Below are 12,827 nucleotides of genomic sequence, written 5' to 3' on the forward strand. Positions count from 1 at the left end.
GCTTTTATGTGTTTCTAGTCATTTAGGTGTTGTTTTATTTAGTATGGGATAGGTTTCTAATATATCTTTTCACTACAAATCACACTAGCTTGAAATCCTTTCAGTAGACTTCTTTATTAAAGGCCTTTTTAAAGTGTATGTACACTCGAATGGCAAAATATTTGTATGAAAGTGCAGCATACCATAGTAAAGGATTCTGTTCATATTCTAGTCATGTCTCCTTTCTTAAAAAAGAAACTGGAATAAGAATTTTTTCAAATGCAGGAAGGTAATTTCTAAAAGCATGTTCGCATTCCTTTCAATAGGAGAAATGAAAAGGTAAAAATGTGTCTATAGCTTTCCTCTTAAAACTTGCTGCTTTTCTTTCATAACGCGGTGAGGCCTCTTTAAATGAACTTTGAATGCAGACTTGCTCGTTTATGTGCAAATTATTTTGAATGTCAAGCTTTCTGTAAATATTTATTGATTTGAGGGAGGTTCTTAAATTTCAGGCTCATAGTGGCATTTGAATCAGCACAGAATATTATATACAAAGACAGTAGGAGACCATTCACATTTACAAATGTTTACTCACACGCAAACGTAACATCATTTTCTTATTGTACACAGCATCGATGACTGCAGATACATGTATTACTAGACCCTTTTGATCCAGGTCATGTCCACCGGATAAATTTGGTGTGCATCTTTTTTTCCGACCAACAAAGACTGGACCACATCTTCATAGTCTAGTGAGGCCATAATTTGAAACTTGGTGTTTAATAATTCCATATATTGCTATCATACTCTAAGGCATCAGAAGGAGCTTCTTAGAGTGTATTACTACAATAAATCACAGACCCCGTCAGGGAGAACATTACCGCCACCCAGAGTATCGCAAATACGTATTTACATAATCCATATCTGAAAAAGGCCAAATGTGAAAACGCAAGAGAGCATTAAAGTTCATCTTGTCATCTTGTGTCTACTTACACTTTAAAAAAAAAGAGAAAAAAGAGTGTAAAGTCAGCAGCACCACCCTAAGGAATAAATGTACCTTCATTTAAAGATTCTAAGTTCTTTTAAAGCATGCACACATGAATGACCTGACTACTAGTCTAGGGCAGACGTTCAATTTTTTTTCTGTAAATAGATGTAGCAAAGTAAGCAAGAATTTCAGATGTGACTCCGGTCCCTGTGCTGTTGCTATTGTTGTTGTTAATGTGTGTTACAGCCCTAACACAACTTGGACTTATTTTTCATGTGCTACTTCTCCTTTGTTTTCTTTTCCATCTCATGAAGCAGACATTCGTTTTTATATATGCTCAATCAATCCTTTCCTCCATAAAAAGGAAGAAGATCAATGTGGGTACAGAAGCTGTTCATAGGGAGGCCAGCCTGGGTACATATTGATAAATGGTGAATTTGTAGCAATTCATGCTTCCATAATGAGGTTAAATGAAACGTGAAGTGTGGCAAAGTCCCCGCAAGTCTGATTCAAAAATTCACTTGACTGGCATGTCAGGACTGCTTTCCTGGAACAGGTTTTGTTGTTGTTGTTGTTGTTGTTGTTGTGCTTTGGTTTTGGGTGTGGGGTTATGTAATCTCATTGCCGGCTAGGCTTCTCTTTCTTCCAGATTAACTTGATATTTAGTTACATTTTCAGTCTGCTTTCTTAAAAGTAATATATGTATGATTGACTTACTAATATTCACTTCATTTTCTGTTTGTCTTAAACATGTTAAAGCTTTTTGTTATACTGCCTTTTAATTTTGTATCCAAAGTTAAGTCTTCCATTTTTAAGAGAATTGCAAAATGTATAAGAACATGATGCTTTATACTTGAAGATTTATTTATAGTCAAAGCATAAATTCACGTTACCAGATATTTTTAATATATAAATTCAGATTTCACATTCTGATGGCTATAATTATCAAGAAATGCTAAAAGGTTTATCAACTTTTATCCTGTTAGGTCTACTTCTGAGAATTCATCCTTAAAAAAAACAAAGGGACACAAGGAAATTTTTGGAAGTGATGGATATGTAGGTTGCCTCCGTTACAGTGGCAGTTTCACGAGTATATACATATGTCCGAACTTAACAAATCGTATACATTAACTGTGTGAATTTTTTTTTGTATATCAGTTATACCTTCATAAAGCTTTTATTTCTAAAAAAAAAAAAATCTGCCCTTAGAAAATAGAGATGTGTGGGATTTCTGTACAAGAATTTTAGTTCAGAATTATATATAATACCAAAGCTGAAAGCAAACAAAATATCCCAAAATAGTTAGAGTCACGCTATAGAAGATGTCCATCTATTAATGTCATTTTAAAGGATATGTAACAACTTGAGAAAATGTGTATTTTATACTGTTAAGAGGGAAAGGAACAGGATATGACACTATCTGACACTTTTCCAGTAAGGTAAACTTGTGAATGTATATAGATGACCTATATGAATACAGCCAACACAGAAGAAAATCGTTATGGTATTGTCATAGGAAATCATTTCATTTGCTAAATAAACAAATGTTCTTTTATAATAAAAACAATAATATTTAATTACCAAAAGATAAATCTTTCAAAAAGGAATTAAACCTCTAAAAATTTAGTGGCTTAAAATATATCCCCTAAAGTACCTTTTAGAAAATAAAGTTATATTTAATTTTTTTAATGTATGATTGCCTATTAATAGGATTCTTTTTTGACCCAACACCTAAAGCCAATTCTGACTTAAATAACAAATGTCTTCTGAAAGCATCTCTTCAAATTAAAAATAAATGCCATTTTTAAGAAAGTTGTGAAAATAATATGTTAATAACAGCCATTATACAGTGGTTGAGTTTTCAGGTTCTAAGCAATGCATTTATATTTTCTGTGTTCTGATTTAAGGGATTTGGGATTGTTTTCTTCCTAGATCTGGTTTGCCTTTGTTAATGGCTTCTCTGGACAGATCCTGTTTGAGAGATGGTGTATAGGTCTTTACAATGTGGTAAGTTGAGGACATTTGATTATTTTTGTTTCATTAAATACTTTGAGATAAAGGTTCACCCTGCGTTAGATTGCTTGGAGTAATAACCACTTTGTGTCCTTTAGATGTTTACAGCAATGCCTCCCTTAACGCTCGGAATATTTGAGAGATCATGCAGAAAAGAGAATATGTTAAAGTATCCTGAATTATACAAAACGTCTCAGAACGCACTGGACTTCAACACCAAGGTAGGACAGGATGTCCCGGTGCATGTTTGGGGTGGGCAGTGGGACTTGCTCTCCTGTTTTAATTACATGGGGCATCTGTTCTTCCAAAGCTAAGGAAACAACTACAGGGTTCTGACCACGGCAAGTCATATTTGCCTCAGGTTCTGATATGGACTGAGAAGGGTTTTTATATGTTTGTTTTCTTATAAAATTAACTTGTAACCACAGTTCACTGGGGTTTGCCAGGCAGCAGTAAATTGGGTCTGAAAGACAGACAAGAGTGTCCTTTTGGCCCTCTGGCTTTCTGTCTTTGCAGCGTTGTAGGGAAAGGCTCACTCCTCCCAGGGGTCAGTCATCCAGGACCGATAAGGTCTGTCTTTACATGTGTAAAGTGGTGGCGGCGTGGATGATGTATCATTCTTTATCAATTCTCTGTTTTGTGAAATAACTTCAACCTCATAAGAATATTAGATTGTATTGGGCATTACAATCTCTGGCCAATAACTCAGTCATAATACTCAGTATTTCCAACCCATGAAATTTTAAATACAAGATAAAATATCTAACGTTTATCTAAACTCACATTCTGAGTTTGTACCCTACATAACACACCATGGACTATTTGTCATCCTTTGGGGTCATGGTGTTTTATTCATCCCAACAACAAAAATATCTCATTTATTTTTGCATAGTTTACTTTCCCTCAGGTTTATATTTTAAAGTCTTTCCACCAGTGTTTGTTAATAATTCAGGTTTCTGTTCAGTGTAAGTGAAAGAAAAATGTTTAATTTTGTAACCGTCAAGGTAGATGCTATTTTGAAAATATGATAAAAGCCATGAATATAATACACCTTCACAGAACTTTTCCCATCTAGTACAGTACATGGTTATTGGCATATTACTAATAATCAGATGTGACCTAAATTCAATGCTTTGAATTTAGGACAGTTACCGTAGGATATTTTTAATGTTTATTAATTTGTAAAACCCTCAAAGGACATTTTTTCTCAGTATACCAAGAAAATAAAGTAAAAGGCATTTCACTTCCGCTAAGCTCACACTGGAAACGCTAACTTGATAGCCAGGGTGTCATTCATCTTCTGAGACAAGGTCTTCATGAATGCGCTGTGCATGCGTATCCAGGTGTGCAGATACAACTTGTTGGCATTGTTTTTAATAACTGAACTTGGTCAATTAACAGCAACAACAAAAGCTGAAGTGTCCTGGGCCACTGCTTCTGAAAAGTATTTCTAATAGTCTCTGAAAATGATTAGTGCTTATAATGTACAATATGCATGCTTTAATTTTTGAATGTCTTATTTTTGGATTTTTAAATTTTTTTTAAAGTTTATTTATTTTTGAGAGAGAGAGAGAGAGAGACAGAGTACAAGTGGGGGAGGGGCAGAGAGAGAGGGGGTCGGGGGAGACACAGAATCCAAAACAGGCTCCAGGCTCCAGGCTCTGAGCTGTCAACACAGAGCCCAAGGCAGGGCTCAAACTCACTAAATACAAGATCATGACCTGAGCCAAAGTCAGACGCTTAACCAACTGAGCCACCCAGGTGCCCCGATTTTTGGACTTTTAAAAATTTGTTTATGATGTCCAGTTTTTATTAAATGGCACCACTTTGCTGTAAATTCTTTTCGTTACCTGTGGTGGGTATTTTCAAATGACAGTAAGACACAGAGCAGATACAATGGACTGTGAACTGTTGTTTTCCTGGAAAAGTGATCTGAGAGCTGGGAAAGTTCCAGGGCTACTGGCATGCTAACAGTAATTCTCACTAACCTGAACAGTTGTATCAAGCTCAGTCACAGGTGTCCAGTCTACCGTAGCTCAGGCTCCACGATACTCTCTCAAGAGTTAACTTCTCAGCCACAGACTTGGCCATGGTACTCTTGCTTATAAACATAAATTGATCCTGCCATGAGTATCCAAAGCCATTCCTGGAAAGTCACATCTTTTCGTGCCCTCTGCACATGGCAACTTTAGACAGTCTTGTGGCCAAGGAAAAGGTAGTTTATAGTTTCAGTGTGGAAGCATCCTTCCTTGTATCCTTTGTTGTTCTTTTGTTGTTTACAAAGTATTTCATTGTCTGCAGAGCCCATGCATTTCAAAAGTCATCAGATCAAGACAAAGAGATTATACAACTTCTCTATCCTTTGAATATTTATATACAAGTTGCCAACCATTTTTAATAGTATTTATGGATTGTCTCATGATTTCAGTGAAAATTCTTTGATTAAATCCCATCTAAGTGTTTTAAAATTCAGGGACAAATGGCTACAAAATGCATAGTTGTATACACAGCAGTTGCTGTGGGTCCCCAGTGTAGAAGCATTGTTGCCCTGAATGATGATGATTACGTTTGTTATGGTAAAAAGGGTCGGAGGTTCTGAGGTCGTGACAGGGGTTAAAGGATTAGCATGTGACAATAAGTATCGGTCAGGAAAATGGAAAAGTAGAACTAATTTTTCTTGCACCCACCTGTGCTTTCTGTCAAATAAAAACTTGTGGTAATGACATAGTGAGGAGAAGAGACAAAGGTTAATGAGTAACACAAGTTCAAATGTGTAATGTATTGGAGCGTAAATTGGATCATACAATCCGCTGTGGCTGGGTGAGCTAACAAAGGAGATTGAGATCACAGTGGAAAATTTTGGGAGGCAGGCAACTTAATTTCTGTTGTTTGAACAGCTTAAAACTATTAATACATGCCAGTTTTATTTAGCATAAGTTTTGCTTGCAAGAAGCACTTTTAAATGACAAAACTGCCGCACTTCAAAGGACCATAAGAATTGTAAACGGTTTTTCTATAACTTAATCTTGCACATCCCTGCCACGGAAAAAGTACCAGCCTTACATGCTCCCTTGTTCTTAAAGTACAATCGATATAGAAAAGTACTAACTAAAACGACGTTACACTTGTAGGAACTTTGACGTTGACAGGTGTTAAAAGTTGTGGAAGCCTTTTATAAATTCAGTAACAGTGGCAGTGCGGTAAAGAATTACACAAATGGTGTACCTGTTATTTCTAGCATGTAGTGTGTGTAGAGAGAGAGGTGGGGGGAGAGAAAGGATGCATTACATCCTTACCATTGAAGCATTTACACTTGTACTGCACATGGGAAAGAGAAAGTAGGGATTTCACCAAATTACAGTCTTTTCAAAAGTCTGTTCTTCTGGAATTATGAAAACAGTCGCACCTAAAGAATTTCAGGATCTACGTGTCTTTTAAATATTATTTTCCTTTGCAGGAAGAAATTTAAACTTTTAATACTTGGCTTTCAGAAAGCAGAAGAAATTTCAGTGAAGCTGAAAAAACATTTTGAGAAACATAAAAATAAATAAATGACCCATGAAGGTCTAAGAGGCAGAAAGTGTCTGTCAGTTCTATTAATTCACAGTGGTGGCCCGACAGAAACACGTTTTGTGAATCTAGCTCACAGATAAAAAGAAAGGTCAGAGTTCACAGAGCTAGTTTATCGCAAATGGTTCTCATGGATTTTTGTTTTCCCTCAGGTTTTCTGGGTTCATTGTTTAAATGGCCTCTTCCACTCAGTTATTCTGTTTTGGTTTCCACTAAAAGCCCTTCAGTATGGTAAGTAGAAAGGATATGAATGCTAAGAGATGACTTTTTACGTTTTTAGAAAAATAACTCAATGTCAATATATGTTAAAAATTATAGCAGTGTTTCATTTTATGCTGTGTTCCTTAACTTAAAATACATGCATCCAAAAACTGTACACACTTTAAAGATTTTTATTATTCCTTTGGGAGCAAAGTGATTTAATATATGCAAAGCCTTTCTTCTCCACTTCTCATGTTTTCCAAACTTGCAGAGAGTTAAATTTTAGGGCTCTTTTTTTCCTCCATTGATGTAGAGCTTGAAGACAGTAGTGCTAATATTTTATGTAGTCCATTTATTATACCTGCGAGGCTTGTACCAAGCCCTTTATACTGAACCTGATAAGACACACTCGTGTTTTCAAGTCGACGTGAGCCGACATCTTGAATGAGATTTTTAATATGTTTTTATGGTCATCTTGGAGTGTAAGCTTTTCCTCTGCTTGTTTTGAGGGAGTGACTTTATTCCGTCAGTCCTGAGAGAGAGGATGATGGTGAATCGCCTCTGCACATAAAAATGATAAAGTAGCCACTTTAGAAAGCAATCCCTGTGACTCTCGAGCTGGTACTGCCGTGTCCCCCAGAGCAGACCATGCTGGAGATCCCAAGGAAGGCAGCCGGCCGCTGGGGGCCTCTGCCCCCAAACTACAGGCATTGAAAACATGACACCTACCCCACCCCAGGTCTGTCCGTCCTTTAGAAGTGCAGGCCTTCCCCCCGCCGGCTGTGAGTTAATGACTGGCAATAGAAGAGCCAGCATCCGGTCCCTTCTTGCCCTCCTACGCCCTGTTCTCCACAGGCAAGGTGGTCCTGGTAAAAGGGACATGGACCACGTGCCTCGCTCCTCACAAACCCACAGACTTCTGTCGAGTTTAGAACGAGATGCACAGCCCTCACCGGGGTTAACTCCTCCACCTGTGTCTTCCCTGCTTTCCTGGCCGCGGGGCCTCAGCCTGCCACTTGGATGCACTGCTGACTTCGTCCTCCAGATATTCCAGCGGGTTCTCTCCCTCCGTGCCTCAGGCCTGGGCTGCCAGAGAGCTGCCAACACTGCCTTCTCTGCTTCTGCTCCTCTTCAATATCCTCTGTCCTCTTCGTGAGGTCTTTGACTACCAGGGTGTGACATATTTGCTCACTTTTTATTGTCTTTCTCCTTAGTTAGAATCAGAGTTCCAGGAGCGCCTGGGTGCCTCAGTCAGTCAAGTGTCCCACTTTGGCTCAGGTCATGATCTCATGGTTCGTGGGTTCGAGCCCCGCATAGGGCTCTGTGCTGACCGCTTGCTCAGAGCCTGGAGCCTGCTTCAGATTCTGTGTCTCCCTCTCTGTCTGCCCTTCCCCTACTTTCTCTCTCTCTCTGTCTCTCTCTGCCTCTCAAAGATAAATAAATTTTAAAAATTTTAAAAAAGAATCAGAGTTCCAGAAGGGGTTCCCCGTGTGGTTCAATGTTGTACTTGCAGTGTTTAAAACAATACCTAGTTAGTGAACTGTCCCTTCATGGGAACATGTGGCACGTATGGGGTAAATGTTACAAGGAGGGTGAGGGCTTCATGTCTGAATCAGAGATTTTTCATCTCATTTCTTTGTTAATTTCCCTGCCAGTACACTGAATAGTTCTCATTTTCTAAGCCATGGAAATGAGTGGTAAGAAAATCCAATTAGAGTATAGCCTCTTGACCCAGATGGGCCAGGAGAACCAGAATGGATTTTTTTTTTCTTGAGATAATAATTCACATGCCATAAAATTCACCTTTTAAATTGTACAATTCAGCGTTTTTTAGTATATTCACAGAATTGCCCAAATTCACCACTGTCTAATGCCAGAACATTCCCATCACCCCCTAAAGAAGCCCCATACCCGTTAGCAGTTACTCCCTATCGCTCCTCCCCCCCAGCCCCTGGGAGCCACTCACTGCTGTCTGTGGGTTTGCCTGTTCTGGATGTTTCGGAAGAATGGAATCGCGTAATATGTGGCCTTGGTTCAAGTTGCAGCATGAATCGGTACTTCACCTCTTACAGCTGAATGATGCTCCGTTGTATGGATTTCCCATGTTCTGCGTATCCATTCTTCCGCTGACGGACATTTAGATTGCTTCCACTCTTTGGAGCCGTGGGACATTGAGATGTAGGGTACGATGTGGGACCTTAGACAACTTCCCTACGTAAACCTTATTTTCAGATTGCAAAATCAATATAGGTATGAAAGACTACACATGGCCGTCTCTTGATATTTCAGCATTGTAAATTAGAAAAAAGAAATTGGATATCCAAAGTATCTCAAGTCGAGTAGCATCTAAAAACACCTGAACAGTGACAGAGTTTGAAAGGAATTCCCGGGTAACTCCAGCTCCTGGCGAACAGATCCTAGGACTCCCTTTGCATGTTCACAGTTTCCCAGAAACTGCCCGAGCCAGCTACCATCAGCAGAGGCAGTTGATAAAAAGGGTGCCACCTGTAGACCCAGACCTAGCCCAGTCAAGGGCATGCGTGCTTTCTCTTCTTAGGACATGAATGGCATCTGGCACAAATTACCTTGTAACATTCTAATGTTGAGGGGTTTGTTGTGGGTTTTTTGCCTTATTTTTAATTTTTAAATAAGGAGAGGTTTTAGATTTGGGGTTTTGTTTTTGTTTTTGTAGCTCTTGAAAGGATGAGGTACACAAGAAATATAAGGCTATAGAAAGTACAGCGAAATATTCATTTCTTTACTTCTCACAGTATGGCCTATAGACACCTGTAAGTACCCCTGACCTTTTTGGGCTACCCGAGGTCAAAATTTCAAAATTTTTATCGTATTATCCAGACGTGATTTTTCTTTCTTCACGGCTGATACAAAAGCAAGGCGGGTAAAATTGCTGATACCTTAGCACACATAGTGGTGCCACCGGACCACTGGGCAGTGGTATTCTTCCCTGCCAGGCACCCACATTAAAAAACAACAAAAGCCAGTTTCACTTAAGCATGCCCTTGAAGAAGCTGTAAAACCGATGCCTTTGTTAAATCCTGAAACCTGGTGCATGTCTCATTAATATTCTGTGTGACGAAACGGGAAGGGAGCAGAAAGCCGTTGTGCTGCGCACCAGTGAGACTTGAACCGGGCAGAGTGCCCTATGCGCCATGCGAGTTCTGACCTGAACCAGCTACTTTCAAGAGGCTGCAGAATCCTGCCTGGGTTGAAGATCCACTCAAAATGTCAAGTGGAACCACCGATCTTACTGTAATTAGAGCACTGAAAGCTCACTGATACAGTTTCAGGTTCCACGTGTAACCTTCACGAAACTACTTGTTGAGTTTTGATGTAGTATCAAAGAATATCGTTAGAGAAGATTCTTAAAACACTCCTCTATGACTCCATCTCTCCGTGAAGTTGAATTTCCCTCATATATTTCAACCAGAACAATATGAGAATCCAGCTGCCTTCCATTAAGCAAGACATTAGATTATAAAAATGTGAAACAGTGCCCAATTTTCTCACTAACCTGCTCTGTTTCTGGGAATATTGTTTATAAAAATCTGTTTATATTGTATGTATTGTGTTTATTACTATTATTTTTAGATAAATCAATACGTATTTTTAAATATTCTGCCTGAATTTCTAACTTAGTAAACATCGATAGATATAAACCACACGAACAAAAGCTTTTGGGGATCCTCAATAATTTTTAAGTGCAAAGGAGTCTAGAGATGAGAAAGTATGAGAACAAATGATTTGCCTGAATGATCCAAATGCTGAATCCAACAAACCCCACAATAGGCTCTTAATTTTTTTTCTCAATGTGATCTTCAAATGAATCTTCGGCTTCTTCATGGTGAACCAGTCGTGACCAGAAGGCTTATTACTTGGACCCAAATGTGATCATTTTTGATAACTTATATATTTTGGTTAAGGGACCTGTGTAAATGTGTGGAAAACAGGAAGGGATCATAAGACACTTTCAGTTATTTTGTAGATTTATGAGTATGTTAAATTGGTTGTATGGAAATTTGCAGGTTAATTGCCGACACTTACAAGTTTGTCCACAGTGTACTCATAAGACATAGGACGTCAGCTCCTATATCCCTAATCATGGAATACCCCCACAAAGAGGAGTCCTCTCTCTTGCCAAGCCATTAAGCAGCCCTTCCTGACTACTTGTAACCAAAAACTTTAGAGAGGGTAGAGCCATATCATGGAGCCCCTACCACATGCTCCCAGTACTGACACTGTGCTTGGTGCCTTACCTATGAAGCCTCATTTTAATCTCAAAACTCCTCCAGGGTGGTTCGTTTCACTTCATCTTTTAAGTGAAGAAACTGAGTTGGCTGGAGATTGATTATACACTAACGTGATACAATTAGTCACAGAACCAAGCCCCAGTCTGTGTCACCCAAACTCACCTGATTATTCCTTCTTTTCATACCGGTGCCACTCTGCCTGTTCATCCCATACGTTAACATATTTTGTCCTTGCATGTGAGACTGAATAAATATTGTTGCCTATTTGTATAAATAGGATATCGTATTGCCTATGCCATGAGTTTTACATTTTTCCGTGGTGCCAATGATATGATTATTCATTTATTTTTATTTTTTTAATTTTTTTAACAGTAATCATTTTCTTTGTTAGCTACCACTCCCTTCATCTAAAGCCACGTTAGTCATTTCTGGAATAACAAAATACTTTAAAATATGCCCCTAAATTCAGCCAGACCTTCCAAGAGCTATATGCCTGGAATCGTATTGGTGCCCTCAGTCTTCTGTGAGTTGCATTTATGAATCCCTTTTGGACCAATGCCAACAACTTTATGAAGAGAAAGTACGAAGCCTCCCTAAAACCTTCATCTATATTGTTAACAGAGTTCTTTATTAAGGGTTCAGGATGCTTTCCTGTCTCAATGTCCATAACATTAGGCTTTGCTTAATACTTAGTTCAATTTTTTTTTCCCCATCTCATGGATCCTAAGAATTGGTTAACAAGTCGGTTTTCCTCCTTCTTGTTGGCTTTTGGAAAAATTGTTTTCACTTTGTGACCCACATTCATAGCGACTTTGTGGGACTTCTTACAATTTTTTTTAATTCGCTAGTTGCTGGCTCTATTGTGTGCCACTTGGTTCCCCTTCTTTTGTTTAACACATGTAAATTGATTTATATTTGAAAGGATTCTGAAAGGACCTCATTTATTTTCACTTCTAACAAGACTCTCTTCCTGTCATACAGGTACGGTATTTGGAAATGGGAAAACCTCTGATTATCTGCTGTTGGGAAACTTTGTTTACACGGTGAGTGCAGAACATTTGCCTAGTTTGTATATCAGATCAAATCCTTTTAACTGTGTGCACTGCTGGATTTAGAGTTGTTTACACTTCCCCTTAAAAAAGAAATAAGATGAGGGGCACCCGGGTAGCTCAGTTGGTTAAGCCTCTGGCTCTTGATTTTGGCTCAGGTCATGATGTCGCGGTTCATGGGATTGAGCCGTGTGAAGGGCTCTGCACTGACAGTGTGGAGCCTGCTTGGACTGTCTCTCTCCCTGTCTCTCTGCCCCTCTCCCACTTTTGTGTGCTCTTTCCTTCTCTCTCTCTTTCAAGAATAAATCAATTAAAAAATAATAATCTAAATAAAAATGAAAATAGATGTTTTGACTATTAAGAGGTTTTTTTATATTAGGTTCTTAATATGTCATTTAGGCTCACTGACTTTACAAGACTTTGGTTGCTATTGTTTTCAGTATTCCCTCTTTACTCTTAGTGCCCCCCATTTGCCCTTTTTCTCTTCCTTGTCTCTTTTTCCTCATTTTTATTTTACTGCCCTTAATTTTTTTTTTTTTTTTGGCTTTCCTGAATTTATGGCAAATATTATCATACTGTTCTTGGGTATTTAACCAGTAATTATTCTAGAGTCTCATGATGACTGATATGGGAGAGGAATCACTCTTTGGGGACATTTCATCCACACAAGGCATGGAGCCCACTGTGTTAAGTCACTATCCAAACACTTACGGAGGACGCAGACATGCGTGCAATCCCGTTCCTGCCATAAAGGTCCAA

The 12,827-nt window shown here is 38.6% G+C and overlaps 1 protein-coding gene across 6 annotated transcripts in view; it reads left to right on the forward strand.

Annotated features, from left to right (window-relative positions):
• ATP8A1 (ATPase phospholipid transporting 8A1) overlaps nt 1-12,827 on the forward strand; it is a 230,889-nt gene that overhangs the window by 179,644 nt on the left and 38,418 nt on the right. For all 6 annotated transcript variants that reach the window (XM_040484736.1, XM_040484719.1, XM_040484746.1 and 3 more), the window contains 4 exons: nt 2,900-2,974; nt 3,079-3,201; nt 6,703-6,781; nt 12,001-12,062. In XM_040484736.1, coding sequence (XP_040340670.1) covers nt 2,900-2,974; nt 3,079-3,201; nt 6,703-6,781; nt 12,001-12,062 — 339 coding nt within the window. The remainder of the gene's footprint in view (nt 1-2,899; nt 2,975-3,078; nt 3,202-6,702; nt 6,782-12,000; nt 12,063-12,827) is intronic.

Source organism: Herpailurus yagouaroundi, unplaced genomic scaffold (assembly GCF_014898765.1).
Source record: "Herpailurus yagouaroundi ecotype Mexico unplaced genomic scaffold, PumYag 28, whole genome shotgun sequence".
NCBI classification, from domain to species: Eukaryota; Metazoa; Chordata; class Mammalia; order Carnivora; family Felidae; genus Herpailurus; species Herpailurus yagouaroundi.